The 21,156-nt window shown below is 34.6% G+C and overlaps 1 protein-coding gene across 4 annotated transcripts in view; it reads right to left on the bottom strand.

Annotated features, from left to right (window-relative positions):
• Positions 1 to 21,156, bottom strand: part of RPGRIP1L (RPGRIP1 like) — a 94,806-nt gene that overhangs the window by 66,757 nt on the left and 6,893 nt on the right. For all 4 annotated transcript variants that reach the window (XM_072827044.1, XM_072827047.1, XM_072827045.1 and 1 more), the window contains 6 exons: positions 19,112 to 19,410; positions 15,511 to 15,613; positions 14,038 to 14,181; positions 4,824 to 4,929; positions 2,309 to 2,455; positions 948 to 1,021 (listed from right to left, as the gene is read on the bottom strand). In XM_072827044.1, the coding sequence (XP_072683145.1) occupies positions 948 to 1,021; positions 2,309 to 2,455; positions 4,824 to 4,929; positions 14,038 to 14,181; positions 15,511 to 15,613; positions 19,112 to 19,410 (873 nt within the window). The remainder of the gene's footprint in view (positions 1 to 947; positions 1,022 to 2,308; positions 2,456 to 4,823; positions 4,930 to 14,037; positions 14,182 to 15,510; positions 15,614 to 19,111; positions 19,411 to 21,156) is intronic.

Here is a 21,156-nt window from a genome sequence, read left to right as displayed (position 1 = left end):
ATATTTATATTAAATTTACTTTCATATGAACCTGTATTTATCCTTCATCAGTTACCATATACTGAAAAGACTTAAAAATACACACATATACAGACACACAGATATCTGTACTGCTTAACTAATAAGCTTAGCTGTGGTATAGAATTTTGTTTCTAACATTATCAGAAGGGATTAATTTTTAAAATACCATCACTATGAGGTTGATTAAAAAACAAAACTGAACTAGCTCTTTCAAATTTTATATGAGGGGGTACACCTGGCTGCTAGTTGGAAGAGCCTGCAACTCTTGATCTCAGGGTCATGAGTTTCAGCCCCACGTTGGGTGTAAAGATTACTTATACAAATAAACTTAAAACAATTTATCTTGAGAGAAAGATATTTTCTCTTTATAAGGAACAGAGACAATTTTAAGTGCACACGTTTGTTTTCCACCAAGAGAATCACTCTCAGCTAATAAGCTGGGTAGTCCAGGGAAGAGACCAGGGCTTGGAGAGACCAGAAGATGCACAAATCCAAGTTTTATCACTACACAGCTTTATGAATGTAGAGAAGTGACTTAATTCTGTTTTGTTTTCATTGCAAAATGGGCATTTACAATACCTACATTTCCTGGTTGTTATGAGAAATTTATAATAATGTATGAAGAGTATTTAGCATAGCCTGCTTGCTTACAGTTTATATTCAATAAATGGTAATAGCAACAAAGTGATATGATTTTCTAGTAAGAGTCTACTGCTCGGCTTAAACAATTTCTTACCTATACCTAAAAAAAGCTATTTTTATTTTAATATATATGTGTATATATATTACATTAAATTATATATATATATTTCTTGCAATCATTCATTGCTAATTTTTTAATCACTATTAGACATTCTGACATCTACTGCTTTGATATAAAAGATCTCAAACAAGGGAATGAGAAAACGCATGTATTCATGATTTACCTGTTATAAAGTTTATCATAGTTTTCCTTTAAAAGTTCCCGTTCCTTTTCTAAATCATTAATTCTATCCTGCAGCTAAAATGAAAAGAAAATGACACATTAGGTGATTATCAAATAAAACCACACGGGGGTAAAATAACATGAGGGGAGGCTAACATGTTTCCATCTTTATTTCTAAATTGCAGTTGCTAACTAGTCAACTTATATTTTCTGTATTTAATTTAGCATTGATTTTTTCCAAGTTGTTAAGTAAACATGAAATTAATATTTCTGTTTTAATTTAGCAGAAATGTATGCATTGCTTTATGGTGACATGTGTCAAATCTCAATAAAGAATGTGTTAAAAGTTTGCTATGAAGTCTGAGAAACATAATATTTTTTACTTTCCTCCCTGATGAATTCTATCATTACATTCATTTTGTATTAATTTCCAATTGGCCCATAAAAAATAAAAGGATTAACTTTTCTTTTGGTTCACGGCTCAAACAAATCTTGTCAATCACAATTTACTCTCAAGACACAATTTTTTATGTTTGCTAGCCATCTAATGTGCAATGAATGTACAAAGAATCAGTAGCACATCTAATGAATCATATATCCTGTTTTACCCTAATGAATATTTTTAGAAATAAACTCAGGATAATCATTATAGCTTTACAACTAAAAAGTAGCTTTCTGTATTTATTTCTAGCATTCATGTCTAAGTTTTATTCACCAGTATATTTTGTAGTTACAATGTTTTCCTGTGGGTGAGAGACTCTCAAAATTCATTTCTATGTTCGTAATTCTCTTTTGATGCTAGTTTGAGACACAGTAAGGATTCTTTCAAGATAAGAGCAGAATGTAGGCATCTTATTTATTTCATTGCCATTCTCTTTCAGGACAAGTTTAACAGACTACAGGAAGAGACTGTGCTAGCTTGGAGACATGAGTAGCAACGAGAATAGAAAGATGAGTTTTCAAATAACTTCCTAGAAATAAAATGAAATAATTTCACAAAATTGCTGATGTTGCACGACAGACTATCCCTCTCCTCAGAAACAGATGTGTCCTCTAACGTGGTCTTGGTATCTCAAATGGCTAATCAGATGTTGAGGCAGAGAAAGTTAAGTTCCACTGGGAAGTCGTGTTTTCTTTTTCCTCAAGAGTCAATCCATTAGGTAAACAGTGGGTATCAGCACATTTGCAAGTATTTTTAGGCACTGAGTTGGCATGACTATATTTGCTGTGCTCAAAGCACCATGTATGTAGTTTAGGATCTTCAAGTAAACATATTTTTAAAATGTCTCTATTTTACTTTATTGAAACAGTGACAGAGAAGTTTTAATACAAGGAATGGCTAATAAACTCTTGGGAGCTTACCTCTTCTATTTTTCTTTCAGAAAATGTCATGGAATGTAATTGTTTCTCAAGACTGCAGCATTTTAAACGTTGCTCTTTGAGTTGCATATTTAGCTCATCTCCGTTTGCCATCAAGGCATCATGGCTGATCCGGAGTCTTCTTTGCTTCTAAAAAACAAAAAGAAAATCTTTTCAAAATTATTTTTGGATTCTGTGTTTAGTAAGTAATTACAATTTTGTAAGTGAATTTACTCCTAAAGTTCACAATATACAGATTATTCTTCACCTCATAAACAATATATATGTGCTACTTGTCCATGGAGACACTATTGACCTAAGTGTATAATTAGGAAAAAAATATAGGGTTATCTTAGCACAGAGTCACATAAAGAAAACGTTTTGTCCTTTATTTCCTCCTCGTTTTTGACTGGTTGATTAGCGACCGGTGAGTAAATTAGTTTTAGCAATTTTTTTCCTTTCTGCTGTGGTTACAATGGTTGGACATGCTAAGAATGCTGCCACATGGGTCAAAATAAATGTTAACCATAGATAATCAAACTTGAAAGGATTTGTCACCACAGCACATAAACAGCCTAAGAGAGGGTTGTTTTAATACAACTAGATTGAAATTTTCAATTCAGTAAAAATAATTACTAAAGTCGTCTTAATTTTTAGAAACAAAATTTTGTCTATCTATCTATCTATCTATCTATCTATCTATCTATCTATTTATTTATAAGTAATCTCTATGCCCAATATGGGGCTTGAACTCACTACTCTGAGATCAAGGGTAGCATGCTCCAACGACCGAACCAGCTAGGCATCCCAATTCCTTAATTTTTAAAATGGCATTTATGAATGTTTTAGATTCAAATTTATATTCTTAAATGCCAATACTTTTTTTAATAAATAAAAAGATGATCATATTAAAGTCTTTCCAGAGAGACCAAAAGACCATAACATGAAATGGCTCATCTGCTAATTAATATCCCTTAACATTCTACAGAAGTTCTCCAATCATTTATTTTTTATTTTTTTAAAAGATTTTATTTATTTATTCACGAGAGACACAGAGAGAGGCACAGACACAGGCAGAGGGAGAAGCAGGCTCCATGCAGGGAGCCCGACATGGGACTCAATCCCGGGTCTCCAGGATCATACCCTGGGCTGAAGGCAGCACTAAACCGTTGAGCCACCCAGGCTGCCCTCTCCAATCATTTAAAAGAAACATTGCTACTGAGTAACTGGAGTCCAGTTTTTGTTAATCTTGGATTATATTATAGCATGCTATCTTTAACCAGCTTTTCCTGGGCCTCCTGCCTCATTTGCTAAAGCTGTTGGTCTGAACTTTTCAAATCTTTCTTTACGCAATACCAAATCCCAAGAGGAACCTGTGCTATTGCAGTCGCTTGTCATAGTTGGTATTTGAACAAATACTTGGCAGCACTGTTAAATGGAAGTCAAAAAGGTGAAAGTGACAAAAGAATGTAAGCTCAGTCTTTATTTCCTTTCCTAATTCTCAATGTTAGAAATGGCCCTCAGCTCTGTGTTTTCTTAATCTCCCTCTTCTATCTTTGGGCAGATAGTGCTATCGTCTCTACTCTCCAATTCATCTTCTCTCTTTCATAAACCCTCATATTTATATGGAAGGCAGTTACTACTTCACATTTAAGGAGGTTCATGCAGGAGGGAAAACACTAACCAAAACACATTTTAAAAATATTTATCTAATTCAATAGTAAATTTAAGCTTCAGATCACCCTATGCTGCCCATCAATTTACTGCTTTCCTTGTCTCAGTACTTTAAGGAAAGTACTGCTTAATATGAATTCTCATCTGGAATGTTTTGGAGTTCATTAATTCCAGAATCTATGTTAATTATGCAGTGCCAATAAATAGGAGCCTTCTGATGGCATATTTCTGTGGGGCCACAATCCTAAGGCAGCCATGGGGATGAAGAGTCCTGAGTATTGTCAACAAAAATGGTTAAGATCTAAAATAAGTAGACTGATAGCTGACATGATGGGCACTCAAATATTTTGTGATAATGGTAGATAGTGACAAAACAAAACACCACACCAAAGAAAGATTGAACAAAACCTGATTACTGATGTATTTATAAGTTGGTCTATCTTGGATATCTCATAAGTGCTTATAACTGAAGACAGATGCAAATACATTTAAACCTTCAGTGCTATGTGCCCATATAATTACAGATAAAAGGAGTCAAAAATACATTTTCTTGGCATGAAATAATTTATGATGTCTATTATTTTAAGAAGACAGGTATTTAAGAAAAGTCCAAGCAGTTATTTCTTTAGTTATTAAGTTATAAATTACAAATAACATATGAAGTTATACACATTTAAGAATAAAAAGAGCATCTTTAAAAATAACTTTCTAGTGTTAGGACCATTCTATTTAAAAAATACAACTTAAACACTATCTTTGATAGTATATCTCTGTATATACTAGGTATACACATAGATACATTTGTATCTATGCATCACCATAATAAAATAAATGATCACATTACCTCTTGAAGCTGAATAAATTTTCCTTCCATTACTGAAAGAGCGTTGCTTTTCTCCACTAGTTGTTTATGAAGCTTAATCATTTCTACATTGTCCCGAATGTTTGACCTTCAACGATGTGTTTAAGAAAAAAAGAGACAAAGTAAAAAATGCAAGGCAAAAGGAAAAAAATCTGTGGTGGAATCACAATTTTTCATTGAAACATTACCTAGGAAAAATTTATACACTTGCATATCAATCACCAAGGTTTTTAGTTTACTATACACTTAGGATAGATTACTTAATGCCAACAACTCACTGTTCTTGAACTTTGTTAAACTCATATATTCTCAGAGTTTGAAGGGAGATTCAAATTTGATGACTTGTATCACCCCTATAACAACTTACAATATGCACTTAAAACCATTTTACAGCGTCCTGAAAGAGTTAAAGGACATCAGTCTATAGCACAGTAATGGTTCCACCCCCAAACTTCATACTTATTTTAAGGACGATCATACTACTTTTCCCTAAGAGAAAAATATGCAAGACAGCCACTCATCTTCCTACCACTCCCTCGAAACAAATGGTATCATAAGATTACCATTTATTGGAGTTTCCTCCTGGAGTTTCAACTTTTCAAAATATTTCCCAAAAAAGTGACTTAGCATTTTATACTAATAATGCCCAAAGCTGGCATTTAAATATGTTGCAGATGTGCCTTTAGCTTTAAGAGATCATTTAACGTCCACAGGGTATATAGAAACTCTATATGCTGCAATACTAGTTTGTATTTTTCCTACTGAGATTAAAGCAAATGTAGAATTTAACAGGAAGATCTTGTTAAAGGTTAATCACAGATCTAAATGAATACCCGTTTTCAAAAGGCATTTACTTTCCTGACAGAGAAAGACTCCTTAATTTAATACGTTTTACATTCAAAAAAGTATTTTAGAAATTGTGAAGCTCGGTTTTAAAACTTCATTTCCTTAAAAAAAAAACATAAAAAATTTTAAATTCAGAAAATTATTTCAGGATTTAAAGTAAGTAATTTTACTTCCAAAACTTATCTAGTGTACACATATTGGAAAAATTGTCACAATGCCCTACTGGAACCAGAAAATGGACTACAAAGCTCACACATCTGTAAACCAGCTGAGGACTTGAAATACTTAATTTTCCTCTTTGATATTTGAAAGTTCATTGTATTTTGGCATCGGACAGTTAGTTGTCCTCACACAGAAGATAAACAAGTCCAAGAACCTGGATCTTACCCAGGATACAGTCTTAACACAATGTTAAAATAATTATGTGTCTAAAACACGTTATCTAGTAGTTCTGAGCACACATTCTGCAGTACACTCTCTATTCTTCCTCATAGCATGCTCTTTATTCACTAAAAATATTATAATATGAAGGGAAAACATATTTTACATAAATCAAATAAAGAAGATATTCACTTTTTCATAATTAGAAACCAAAATATAACAATCTGTTTTCTCCAGAATTACTTGGTTTGACCACTCAATGGTGACTGACAGTTATTGATATGGAAGGATTGAACTATTCAAATAATTTCAAATCTCTTCTTACATTTTCAGTCATCTCCGATATTTTCTTGTTTTTAAACATTTAGTATTTTCAAGAAAAATATATATACATTTATATATGTTTGAGTAACAATTACTTAACGATAAAAACAAAGAATTAAGCACCAATAACTCATTCAGCCACACAAGGTTATAGAAATAATAGGTTTTAATTTTGAATTTTCTCTGTAAGGCAAAGGATGGTAAACATCTTTCAAAAACTTTTTAGTGTGTTTTAAGTGGTGGATGTTTACCTGAATATTTTCCTAACCTCCTTGAAGATTAAACTTCTCAAAATATTGCCAAGAAAAGTGACTTCGTATCTTATGCTAATAATGCCCAACAGGTGGACACAAATGCAACTTTAGTAGAGTTAGAAAACAACAATAATAATGTGGTCCTTTAAATAAAAAGTCAATTTGCTTAAGAGTACACTTGCAACACCTGCAAGTCTTTAATGATTATTTTCAAGTGTCAGTTTTTAGGGGCTTTATCTGTAAGAGTCATTGTTATGATTAGATTTTTAACAATGATTTATTTATTTGAGAGAGAGAGAGAAAAAGAGCATACAAGTGGGAGAGGCTTAGGGAGAGAGAACTTGAAGAGGATTCTGAGCTGAGCGTGGAGCCCAACACAGGCTCAATCTCAATCTCATAAACCTGAGATCACAACTTGAGCTGAAACCAAGAGTTGGGTGCTTAACTGACTGTGCCACCCAGGTGCCCCTATGATTAGACATTTTTGAGGGTCATGGTGGGAAGAAGAGGCTGGCTGCTTAGCTGAAAGTCCTAAATAGAAGATCAAAATCAACAATGTGATAAGTGTGACCTGGCCTGTAGGAAGACATACAATGGAAAATTGTCTCAAGCCTGACAATTGACTCAACATCTTTCATAGGCCAATGAAATATGATAAAAAAAAATACAGGGGGAGATTGAGAGGGAAAGAAGGGAAAGGAATGTCAGAAGAAGCTGACAAGGATTGTGAGGATGATGGAGGCAAGAGGGGGCTAGAGTCGGTGCTTAGAGGCTTGTCCTACACCTCTGTACTAGGAGGAGGTCCTCAGGTTGGTTTCCTTTGAAGAACAGAGATGGAGTTAATTTTATAAGCAGTATTTTAAGTGACTGCCACGCCATACTTTCTTGCTCTCTTTCATGCACTGTGATGGGAACATCACATCTTCAGGATGACAACATTCTAACAAAAAGAACGATCCATGGTAAAAAACATTCAGATGAACTCTGACAGTCATGCAACAATTCATACATGCTGCATTACACATGGTGAAATGATCTGCAAACAGATATCAAGCAGTCTAATTATGTGCTTTGTAAAAATAAATTTCTCAAATTTTTCAACAAGGATTTTGCAAAAAACCTTGGACAATTAAGTTGGAAAATGCAGTTTCTTTTCTTTCTCTTGTTTTTTTATAGACCTATTATTTAGACTTATGATCAAATCTTCTAAAACTATTGGAAGAGTTGTTGACCCATCTCTAGATTAAAAACAAACTGAAATAAATTAGATTTTATGTTGAAAAAAGTAATCCAGTTCAACAACCTATGTGCCAAGTTTCCCTCATATAATTGGAAACAGTCAAGCAATAAACTCTGAAAAAGGAATTTCTAATGGAAGCCTTGAAAACACTTGACTCCAGCTTTGCTACTGGGTGCCATAATAAATCCAGAAACTTAAAACCTCAGATACACTGGAGAAGGAAAAACTTTCAGTGGAGCTATGTAATGTATAGTCTAATATGAAATCTTAAGAAGCAAAAATCTTTCCTTCAGTGAAAGTATCTTATACTTTACTCCCCAGGCACACAGCTCTCTCACCCTACCCTGTCCCCCAACCCTCATCACCATTTCACTCTTTGTACCAGCAGAGAATGCTAAAGAAAGCCTCTTGATTTTTTTGAGGCAAAAATGTTATGATATTTAACACCATTTAGAAGAGAAGGCTGTAGAATACAGAAGCTAGGCTATGAGATTCTGGAAAGTAGTTGAGTAAAATATTTATGACAGAATGGAGAGGCTCTCTCTGAATCATAGTTTTAAGCTGACTAAATTTGGGGGATAAGGTTGAAGACAACTTTAGGATTAAAACATGTCTACTGTATTTTTTTTTTTTAAACAGTGGACGACATTCTGTAAGCATATTGTTAAAAGAAATGTAGGTTATCCATAGCTTTTACTAGGGGTACACAGGTAACAGTCACTAGCAAGGTAACACTACTGATTAAGATTACAGAAGGTTGCTGGTAAATTAAATGGAACAAGCTTCACTGAAAAGCTGAGGAAAGTCTATTTGAAAGGTAATGGTTTTTGCTCAAAACTGCTACCTGAGTTCATAGGTGAAAATAATGCTCCCTAAGATTGCATAAGGGAAAACATTTGTCTGTGTACGTTTATTTGCCTCTGGATCATACCTTTCTTGTGATGGTGAGTCAAAATATAAATCAGAGCTCAATATTTTCTTACTCGCAACACCCATGAGGAATGGAGAGAAACAATTTTGTCAAGCACTCTAAATGCACAGAATCACTCTCTTACGAAAATGGAGCGGGCACTCCCAAGGACTGGTTGGAGACAGGAAGAACCGAAATCCTGGCTGATTTTCTTAAAGGGATCATTTTGCAGATCAAATTTAATAGATTCCAACTAGTAGTGGCAATCTGAGAATTCCATTCAATATATCCAAAAGCTCAATGGAGAATGTTGGTTTACCAGCAATTAAGTTGCCAAGGTGAAGGTTTTGTATTTTTATTTTTTGCTAGAATTATACCAAGTCAGTCCAATGTTGTAAGTTACTTCACAATTATCAGAAGCAACCATTGGCATGATACAGGTTTTTGATAAACCAAAGAAAAAAACCCAGAAAGTTGATTAAAATACATACCACTTACTTAGTAGACAAAAATCTTTCAAACATGAGGTCCCTAGGGGATGAAAGTGTGCTGCTTAAAAGGTAGGGAACAACTTACGTGTTTCATTCTCTTTACTTTATAGCTGAGGTAGCTAACCAAGGCTTATGAGCAAAGTAAAGAATTTGGCCAGAGTCCTTACATGAGAGAGCTGCCAGTCAAATCCAATCTTAAGAGACCACTTCTTCCCACTTTTATTTTTTAATTTTTCTTAAATATTTTATTTATTCATGAGAGAGAGAGAGAGAGAGAGAAAAAGAGAGAGAGGCAGAGGCACAGGCAGAAGGAGAAGCAGGCTCCATGCAGGGAGCCCGACGCAGGACTCGATCCCGGGACTCCAGGATCACACTCGGGGCTGAAGGCAGGCACCAAACCACTGAGCCACCCAGGGATCCCCACTTCTTCCCATTCTTTTAGGCTGTTTCCCTCCTCAGAGATATTCCTAGTTCTAGCTGTGTCTCCACTCTCAAGTATGTCCTAATATACCAGTTACTACAAATTGTGACAATTTGTGTGGTTCATATTAAGTGCTGAGAAAATGTCAAGCTGATATCCCAGAAAGATAGATTATATTAATATTAAAAAACACAGGGAGAAGAGAAATGATATTTGGGTGTGATACTTTCTACTGGGCAAATTCTAAGGTATTTAAAACAACAGCAAAAGCTTGGTGGATATATTTTTAAAAAAATGACAGATCACCTGCCTGTGTAATAATAATGTGTGCATGGTTATCCTTGGCCCCAGTTACCCTTCCATCCAAAGACCAGATGTGCCCTCTAAATTAGGGGGCCGGGCAATCAGACAAATACAAATTGAGGGGCATTCTGCAAACAACTATCAATGGGCTGGAAATGGGGAACCACTCTGGAATAAAGGAAACCTAAAAGACACGACAATTAAATACATGACCCCTAATTGGATACTAGATCAAAACAAAGCAAAACAAACCAAAACCAGCTATTGGGAAAAAACAAAACAAAAAAACAGCTATCAGGGATACAATTGGGAAATGTGAAGATGGACTGTATAACAGTATTGCTGTTATTGTATTGTTAAGTGTCTAGAGTATGACAGCCATACTATGGTTATGCAGGAGGATGTCTCTGTTCCTAGAAGATACTTAGAAGTGTACAGAAGGCGAAATGATACATGTGTCTAAATCTCAGATGGAGGGAGGCAGTGGGAGGAAGGGAGAGAGGACAGAGAAGTGGGAAAAGTGCATGAATGCCAAATACAGAATAGACTTATGTCATTCACAAAGATACAAAGAGGTGAAAGGCATGTGAACGTTCAGACTACTATTCTTGCAACTTTTCTGTTGGTGAGCAATTTTTTAAAATAAAAAGCTGGGGAAGAAATTAAGAGTACCAGGAAGTAATCCTCTGTGTGCCTAGAAGGAAAAGATGGACTCCCTAAGGCCAAGCTGTTTCTTACATTGCATGGCTGCAAAAGGACTTTCTGTTTTAAGATTTGACAGTCTGCTGTCAACCAAAGGGAAGAGGGTAAATCAGAGTGTCTGGAACATTTATAGGTTAAATTTCCTCCACTGGGATATTGTGGAACTTACATGATTTTTAATTAAGAAGGTAAACACCCTAACATTTACTAAAAAAAACCACTTAGTACAAACTAGTTACACATTTGGTAAGAGTATAAATATTTTTGGAGTTGAAAAAGCCAATAAAAGGTAAAATCATTCTGATTTTAATGTTCACATACATGTGTTCACTGGTTACTGCTTTGCATTTAATTTAAGACGGCCTTTTTAATAAGCAGAAAATGTGCATTTTTATATTGTTTAAATTTTAATATGGATTTTTGTTCAAAACAACACAGACATTCAGGCTACTTGTAAATGATACAAGATTTTTTGCTAATGAGGCATTATGTAGAACATATGCAAAAATCACAACTCAGTCTTCCAAAATAGACCACAATAACAGGAAAAAACATGATTTTAATAAAAAAGAACAGCACTGGGCTTTTACTTCAAAGCAATTAAGGGCTTTGGATAACCAAAAGTTTATGTCAAGTTGATGCCAAACCAAACTGGTCTATTAAACACATACTATGAAGAGTTTCTGTAATATTCTATGAAAAAGCTCTTTGCCATAAATATCAAGCACCGCACTCTGAAGATTACGACTATGTTAGGTTCATGTTTGAGAACAAGGAGCCCAACATCCTGATCAGACTTCTAGAATTTCAAATTTGAAATAATGTATCCGTGAAAGAGAAGTTTAAATATGTTTTCCATTTTGTGATTTTTCTTTACAGTAAATTATACCAAGTTTTATATTCTCCCAACATTTTTTTTCAACAGTTTTCCATTAGCCTCAAAAAATTGCTGTTACACATAAAATTTTGAGCTATGTGTAAACATATAAGGAAAAAAGACTTAAAGACCTTTATTGGAAGTCATTTCTTCAGTTTTCAACAACTGTATTTCAAGGAACAATATGCTATTTACTAAAAGTGCCTTTCCTTTCTAAGCAAATAACATTTGATTTTCAATATTATAAAATCAGTGAGGTAAGGTACAAATTGGTTTCTTTGGCCTCTGCAACAAAGTTCCTTTACCTGTAATACTCATTTTTTCTCTAATTCTGGATGTGACAAAAGAGACTGCTACTGAGTGAATAATATAGCTCCCCACTGAGGGCCTTAGTTAATTTTTAGGGTAAACACATCCAGGTGTATATGTTGGTGTCTGTTGTTGACAATATTTATAGGAGAAAATATGCATACCTGTCTATTGCTCCACTGCTTCTGCTTTCCTAGCCTTAGGACTGAAGGACATTTGGATCTCCCTTCCAATGAACACTAGTTCCTGACGATCATATCCCTTTGGAAGAGGGAATGGCCAACACAGTATCCATCTTACTCTTTGGGAATTTGAGAAACATAACAGAGGAAGTAGTCACTGATAACCTTGTACTCAGCTGTTGAGTAAAGGTGATAGGGGTGGGCTCTAAGCTTGGACTTGGTCTAAGCACAGAATTTTTATATTTAGAAAATATTTTAAATATGGCTATTGGCAATTTATTAAGATCATATTCAGTGTTGAGGTCTGGTCCTTTAGCACTGTTCCTCACAAGGAATAACGTCTTGGTTTTCCAAGAAGACAAAGTCTAATCAGTTCTTCTTCCTAGGGGAAAAGGGATAACTCCTACGTATTCAAGTTGGTTCAAAGCCAGTATTCAAATTGTATCATCTAATATAATTCTCAAAAACATTCATGTGTCTTTTGCCTTCCCCTTATAAGAGTATACAAATATCACTAAATATATAGAATTTCATTATGTAACTTAATTTTACACATAACTTTTCAGGAACAGAAGTTATCAGAGAATACTAACCATTTGAATCTTTGAAATAGAAAGCTTCTTCTGTATTTTCAGCTAACTTTATTGTTTTTAAAGTAAGTCTCATATGATGCATCTTTTCCTAGTTTTTTCAAATATTACAATGGCAGGTTAGTTTGTTAAAGGAGGATTAAACTGAATCCAAAATGAGAAACTAGAAAATCATACTGGCTTTTCAAAATGAGAATCTAGCCACAGAAGCATGATATCATATACACTGGAGGGGGGAAAAATAAATAGAGATCTAGGTCTGGTTTAAAAAACATTAAGAGAGAAATAGGAGACATAAGAGATGTCAGATGTAATGTGTAGAGCTCATCTGAATTCCAAACAGGAGAAGACATGTTCAGGGAAGTTTGAAATATAGGCTGGTATTAGAAGGTATCAAAGAATTGCTGTTAACTTTGTTAGGTGCAATCATGGCATGGAGTTATATTAAAAAAAAGTGTCTACCAGAAATATATACTAATATTCCTTGGAGGGATGATATCTTATCTGACTGGGGCTAATTATTTAAAGAAAATAAAGGTGAAGGAATACGTGAAACAAAATTGGGAACATGTTAATGACTGTTTAAGCTAAGTGATGGGTACCTGGCAATTTAATATACTCTACTTCTGGGTATCCTCAGTCCAAGAAAACAAACAGAATGGTAAGAAAAGAAAAGAAAAGGAAAGGAAAAAGAAAAGGATGGAAGGGGAGAAAATGATTTGAGGAAGAATATGGTAAGAAGATAAAGTCTTATTGGAAAGACAGTGTGGAAGTACAAAACGAGAGAAAGGTATTAGGAACCACAAATGACAAAGGAGGATGGGAAAGAAAATATAGTACATTATAAACATCAAAAATGAAGAGGCAGCAAAGAGATTGCTGTAGGGCCACACTGTCATTCATAATAACCAACCGAATTTGAAGCAAATTTTGATTAGGAGAGGTAAAAAAAACATCTTTTGGGATCAAAAAAAGCTGGTACCGTATTATGGAATTTTTTTAGCTTTGAGAAAAACTTAAATGAGGCTGGACTTATTCACATGCTGTGTCAATAGCAGGGTTCTTGTCATACATATTTCTCTTGGTAGGTGCAGTCAAATGGCATTAGAACTTCCCACAGTTATGGTAAATGCAACAAATGGATAAATGAGTTGGGGAGACAAGATGAAGCAAAGTAGGTTAGGGAAAAATGCCCTTCCGCTAGAGCTGTTGAGAGCAGTTAGTAGGTCTAGAGCAGGCTTATATGAAGAATGTTAAGTGAAAACATGATTTTTAAAATAGACTAGGCTTATCCTTCTATGGCACATGATAAAGTATTTTAAACTAATTTTGACCTTATCAAAGTGATATTTCTGTTTTAACATACCTTTGATCTGTAGCCTGCTGTTCTCGAAGCTGAAGAAGAGATAACTCAATTTCATTTTCTTTTCTCCTCAACTGAGTTTTCAGGATCTCAGCCAAGTGCTCTAACTCTTCTATCTGGCCTCTCTGTGACTGAATAACATTTTCCCTGAAATAAAGAACCTTTACAAGAATTTGTAATTTGAGGAAAAGTCTGCAGTATTCAAGATCAGTACAAAGAAAGTTCTTCATGATAAAAAGCAAGCAGAAGTTAAAATTTTTAGCTTAAGTGCCTCTGCATATAGTGACGAGTAGATTAAATGCGACGATTTAAAAGTGCATGTGGAATAATTCAAAATACTGCTTTTTATATAATAATGTCCTAGACAATAACTTGGACTTTGATTTAATTCAATTCAGTATGTATTGGTTACCTATTATGTACTCCACAATCTGGCCATCTTCAGGTAATTTATACACTTTTGTTCTTTCCTATGTACATCTGCCTAGATAGTTCAAATTAACTCTTAAGAGAGTGAGAGTGTGAACAAGAGAGAGAGCGTGTGTGAGAAATTTGCAAAACATAATAGTGTTTTTTTGCACGTATTTATTTCTCTACCATGTTTTGGTAGCATCCCAGTGTAATGAGCCTCAGGAAGCTTGTATAAACCCTTGTTTTTCAGCAGAACAGCAGGCAAGAAGATTAGGTCTAGTCTCCTGGTTTTATTCCTTCATAGGCTAGTCATTGTTCTAATTGGTATTTAAAATATTCAAAAGAAGTAATTTGAAGCCCATATTATTCTTGAGCAACCATCTACACCGTGATGCTCTGTTTCATGTTTTCTTTCCTCATTCAGAATTGTTACTTTTTGATGATTCAGGTGAAGGCCTGCAGGTAAGGTGGAACCTTACCTTCGTTTGTGTAACTCACAGACACTGAAACCATGAGGCTTTGATTAACTGGGAAAGTAAGCTAAATTTGGCAGAAGTAACTTTTCTGAAACCATAGTATGATGAAGAATGCAGTACCATAGAATCACAGTGAAACAAAATCTGAAATCCATATGTATCTGATAACTTCAAACTTTTAAGTCACTCCCTTCAATTCCTTTTTTTTTTTAACCGCAAAAAGGCTAATTAATTCAGGATCTAAAAAAATAATTACCTGTAATTTTTCTGAGAATGGAAATGTTGCCCCGAAATCTTGTACTATTCTAAATGACTGGGCTTGATGACATTCCTTTTGGGAGAAAATTATAATATAGAAGACTATTCTATAAACGCCTCCACTGATGTAGTTGGTTAAGTTGTTCATTTTCTTCATTTTTTTGGAAGCATGTTATATAGTATCTGTTCTTACCCCACAGATCTAGATGTATTTATTTAGTGGAGCAAACTATTTGTACATAAACCAATTGTGTTTAAAATAAAGGAAAGGGAGGTATCAAAAAAGACATGATTAATAAAGTTCTAAAAAGACGACAAAAAGAATACGTACAAATTTCTTATTTCTCCTCTGGCTTCTTCAAGTAAACTGTTGCCATATTTTGTAAGCATGGGTTGTAGAGTTTCTGCTACATCGACATCTTGGAATCTAATACCTAAAAGTCAATCAGTAAGATTATAAAGGTGAAATTGGGATAGAAGGACTCTTGATTTGCTATCATGAAGAAATTTGCAATATAAGAAAATTTCTTAAGTACTGAGAGATATGTGCTCTATAACACAGAGAATCAGAAATCTATTGCCAAAGGTACTATCGTTGATGCACATTAAATGTACGTAGCAGCAAGTACTGCCCATCAAATTCTACTATGGAAACCAAATCACCTAGAAATAATTTGATTCAACTTAAATTTAGAACTCCTAAAGTAATTTCTGAAAGAACCAAAGTCAGGGCTTTACAATATAAGCTAAAGTATGAAGGAAAAAGGTTTCAAAACCTTGACTTTTTTTTTTTTTTTTTAGCATTTTTTGATATAGACTTCTTAATTTTTTAATTAGTCATTCACATTCCTTGACCTTACATATTGAACCTAATCTTCCTTTGTGTGACTCACAGATACTGTGGGTTTAAGTCAAAACTTTTCCTGTACTTAGGCTTATTCCAACTCAATATGAAAATCCATATTTAAACAAAGGTAACTCAAAAAGGTATCACCAATGAGATTCTTTGAAATAAAACATTTTTGCTGCTGCTCTTAAAATATTTTTCTTATAAAAATAGTCGATGCATGGGACAAGTCTAGTCCCATTATTAAAAATGAGACATAGGGCAGCCCGGGTGGCTCAGCGGTTTAGTGCTGCCTTCGATCCAGGATGAGATCCTGGAGACACCGGATTGAGTCCCACGTCAGATTCCCTGCATGGAGCCTGCTTCTCCCTCTGCCTGTGTCTCTGCCTCTCTCCCTCTCTCTCTTTCTCTGTTTCTCATGAATAAATGAATAAAATCTTTAAAAAAAATAAAAATGAGACATAATTTTAATTGTATGATTACTTTACAAAATAAGTTACTAGAGCTTAAGGTAGATAAAATGACATAATTTAATTTTTTTAATGGAGCATAATCTCAGATATAAGGTACAGATAAAATTCATTTTCTTAAGAAAGTTTATTTTTAATTAGAATGGAACTATTATTTTCTGTTCCAAAATTTTCAATATCTATGGTTGTAGTTCAGAATAAAGAACAGAAAGGCTCTGCCTAAAGCCATTAAAATAATTTACTGTGTTAAAATTTGCCGATTTCGGCAGTAATGCTAATTCATAAACTTTTCCTACATAAATCATGGAAAAACTAAACATCACTAGTGAAATAAAAAAAACAAACAAACCCCAACCTACTTACCCTTAAAATAATCTTAAAACTTACTGTGTAACAGTGGTTTGACAATGGTTACATTTTAAAGCATACACAGCTTATAAAAATCTTTGTTCTACTGGTTCTTTACAATAAGGATTGTTTCTACATTACAATGATCACATCTTAAACCAGTACTTTGCATCCTTTCTCCTGACAAGGCACATATAGAAAATGGTAATGTTTATAGCAGCTTGAGAGGCAAGTTGGCTTGTAGGTGGAGAGGGCCTAGTGTTCTCCCCAAGTCACCCTACACTGTGATACTTCTGACAAGTGTGGGTAAGATCCAGGCTCAAAGGTGATCTTGAAGAGATTATTACTAAGGTATCAACCCTGATAATGGTGTCTTAAGTTCACTCAGAAAGATAATGGTTGAGAAAGTATTCAATGGGGCACCTGGGTAGCTCAGTGGTTGAGCCTTTGCCTTTGGCTCAGGTCGTGATCCCAGGGTCCTGGGATCAAGTCCCGCATTGGGCTCCCCATGGGGAGCCTACTTCTCCCTCTGCGTGCGTGCCTCTCTGCTTCTCTGTGTCTCTCATGAATAAATAACAAAATCTTAAAAAAAAAGAAAGAAAAAGAAAGCATTTATCACTATTTAGTGCTTTGTGCAGCTTCTATGTCTTGGACTCTGTACCAAGTAGTGAAAAAAGATCTGAATTACTAGAAGTGTATGAACACAAGGATAAATTTAAACTTTATAGTCACATTTTAAAGACTAAGCTGCTCTGTGTCTCTTTTCTTCTTTTTCCCTATAGGAGTAAGCTTCCATCAGACTCAGACTCTTCTATTCAAACACCAATTCACAGCAGTAGATTAGTTCCACGTTGATCTAAAATTTGGGCACTGCTTTTTTATTTAGTATAAAACACGTTATAGACTTTAGAGATGATCTTGCCCTACTTCAGTCACAGTTGACCAAACTAAAGTAGAAAGGTAAAATACACACCACGGAATTACCATTTCTTGACCTTTCTTCTCATCTGTGTTATTACTCCATTTTACATATGGGAAAGATGAGGCTCTGAGAGGTCAAGGCCCTCTTCCAAGTAGAAAGTTAATTAGCAGCAGAATGTATTTTTTAATTTATAATGCCCTACGACTGCTTTGGTTATATCAAAGTCTACTGCCAATCTCACAAGCTAGGAGTAGCTGAGCCCTTTCATCCTGTGGCTGCCTCCTGCTGTGTGGAGGCCTTACTGACTTCAAGGGAACTCTTCCTAGAGAAGAGAGAGGGTCAATATTTTGGCTTGGAGAAAAAAACAGAACAAAATTTTCTTCTTTTCTGTTTATATGGCATTTTTTGTCCTCCTACATGAATTGAATTGAAAGTTTTACACAGATTTTTGTATTCCTCAAAATGTTTGGTGTTTATGTGAAGCATGTTCCAAATGAAGATCAACTGCAGCTACAATTTTATTTCCTTCCCTAGTAGTTGAACTTAAAAAATTTACTTAAAAAATACTTAAAATATTTATTAACTTTTTGCCTCATTACAAATGGTCTGTCCTTGGAAGAACTGGGAATTTTTATTAGAAACATTTAGGTTCTTTTTATAGTAAGTTTCACCTATGCAACTGAATTGCTTTGTAACATGGGCAGGTTTTTGGTGATGCATTCTCGAATGAGGAAAATGATAAACCTATGATCATTTCTACAGATAAAGAAGATCTTTATGGTCTCCTGCCTAAATCCTTTTATTTTACATGTAATGATCAAGTTCAGAATGATTAGATGACTTGCCCAAGGTCACCAGGTAGTAAGAAGAGGAGCAAGAATGCAATTTTTTAAACCTTTAGTTATGTGCACATTGCATGGTCATGTTGCCTCCACATGATGAGAGACTTAAGTGATTCTAAAATTTTATAAAAGGTCTTTGGAAAAGGAAATTAAGTGTGATCACTCAAAACAGTAAGCATGATCATAAATAAGCAAACTAACTGGTTTTCCCATTTGCCTGAGTCAATGTGATTTCTGCCTGAAATACAGAAAACCACCTCAAACTCAACTTCTATTTTACAGTTTCACACGTGTCTCTCATATCAGGATAAATAGTTATGTTCAATGTTTTACTCAACAAATGATTTTTATGTTAACATTTTATCAAAACGCAAGTCAAAAAACTATTTTTCTATTTCTAAAGGAACTTAAAAACATGAGAAATACAGAAATACTGTATGTGCGTGTGTAAAACAACCTATTAAAAGATTTACATTTAAGGATTTAATATAAGCTTATTTTACCTTTCCTGGGGCATTCTTGTGAGCCTGCATTTTCATTCACTTTTCTACGCCCAGTGTTAACACGAGACTGCACATAGTTGTACGGCGTTTGCCTGTAACCTTGGATTTGAAGTTGCTGTTTGGCTGAAATGAGTCTGTTTTTAAGGACTTCATTCTGTCTTTCAAGCTCATGAACTTTCTCTTGCAGCCTCTCCATCATTTCTTCCATTTCCACATCTCGTCCCAGCCGCTTGGGGCCGCCACCAACCCGCTCATATCTTTTCTTGTCATTAACGAGCCGTATTAACTTGGTGGCCATTCTAGGGAAATAATAAAAAGATGAAAAGGAATGTGAGAAGTCAGCATAAAATGCATTCTGTTGAAAGGAACATAATCACTGTGAGGACTTCAGTGCAGAACCTGAATAATAAATTTCAGGTTTTGATGTAACTATTACTGCCTGTGAAGAATCCTTTGATGATAATTGAAACCACTGGGCAACAATCTGCTTTATAGCACTGACAAATAACAGTTTCCTAAGGCTTATCATTTAAGGTTAGTAAAGAGAGGACACATATTTACTCCATATGTTCCTCAAATGCAATTTTTAACGCATGACCTTATGTAGGAATGCTGTATGCACTTAAATGTAGCTACAGATTGTGGATGTGGTGGGTTATAGATGCAAGCCACAGTAAGTTACAACTTTTGAAAAGTGTGTTAAGACTATGTAGCATATAGGTGATCTGTTTTAGGGGAACTGTTTTCAGGTTCTCTAAGATTGAGACATGTTACAAATTCAAAAATGTTAGAATGCATTGGTACACACAGACAAAAAGCCCAATGAAAAATTCAGAAGAAACTGAAATGTGCCACTAAATGTTGCTTAGGACCCAAGGAGCATTCATGTTTAATGGCAGAAAATACTTAGATGCAAAAAGTATTATTTTAATGCTACCTTAAATTTAGACATAAGTTGTGTTTTTGACATCTTAGGAGTTTATACCTTTCATTCTTTTAAGTTTTGATAAAACCTGGTTAGACAGAACAAAAGACAGAAAGGGCACATGGGGGTGATGTAATATACACGTACGGAAAACATGCCTGACAGTGAATGGAAAAATCTTGGCAGGACAAGAAAGAAAAGGTGGCTTTGATGAGAGACACAAGTTCAAGACTTTACAAAATTGGTCGCACATCTTCAATAGCTGATTCTAGTTTATAGTGAATCTATTTTTATAAAGAGCCAGACGGAGATTGAAAATAAAAACTCACTTCATTTTTCTTTAAACGGGGTTTGCTTTATTTTAGCGTGGTTATGGACAGAAGCTTTTACTTAAGAGAACAAAAGTGAAATAAAAAAATCCTTAATAGCTTTGGGATGTCATAGAACAACCTTTTTTTTTGCCCTAAGCAGAGTCCTCTGTAAAAGCGGTAGTAATACATGTCTATCTACACTTCTGGCTACTCGGCCTACAGCATGTGGCATCAGGGAGAGCAATGCATAACATAATCAGTTAAGATTGTTTTCTCTTTCCCTTGAGGCAAATCCATTAAACATGCTTTATAAGGGATATAGGATAATAAAAACCAAGATCCAAGAGTACCACAAACACCCTAGTAAAATAATCAATGGATTAGTTCCTTTTCCACCTAATCCAGAGAATGATATATCACTGGAAAATTTGGGCAGGTATCATAAGACCAACGGAGCCACACACTCTATCTAGCCCTTTAATGAGTTTAGGATCCTTAGCCCCACCCAATGGTTTAGCCATAGAAATAGGGTTGACATTTAAATGGGATGTCAACCGAAATATCTGAATCTTTTATTACAGAGAGACTTTCATAGAGATAGAGATCACATTCAAAAGACACAGGTTTAATACAAAAAAGCAGTCAACATGTGGAGAATAATAAATGACCCACATTTTTAAGAATGGCACATCAGTGGAGTGGCTTTAAATTCTTTCAAGGATGTTCAAGTAAATTTTTTGTTAAGAAACAAGATTGCATGTTTGTCCAGTAAGGGCAGTAGTTTTCATTTGTTTGATATCATTATTTTG

The sequence above is a fragment of the Canis lupus genome, chromosome 5 (genome assembly GCF_048164855.1).
Source record: "Canis lupus baileyi chromosome 5, mCanLup2.hap1, whole genome shotgun sequence".
Lineage (NCBI taxonomy): Eukaryota > Metazoa > Chordata > Mammalia > Carnivora > Canidae > Canis > Canis lupus.
The sequence above is the reverse complement of the archived record's forward strand: the minus strand, read 5'-3'. Positions and strand labels throughout refer to the sequence as shown.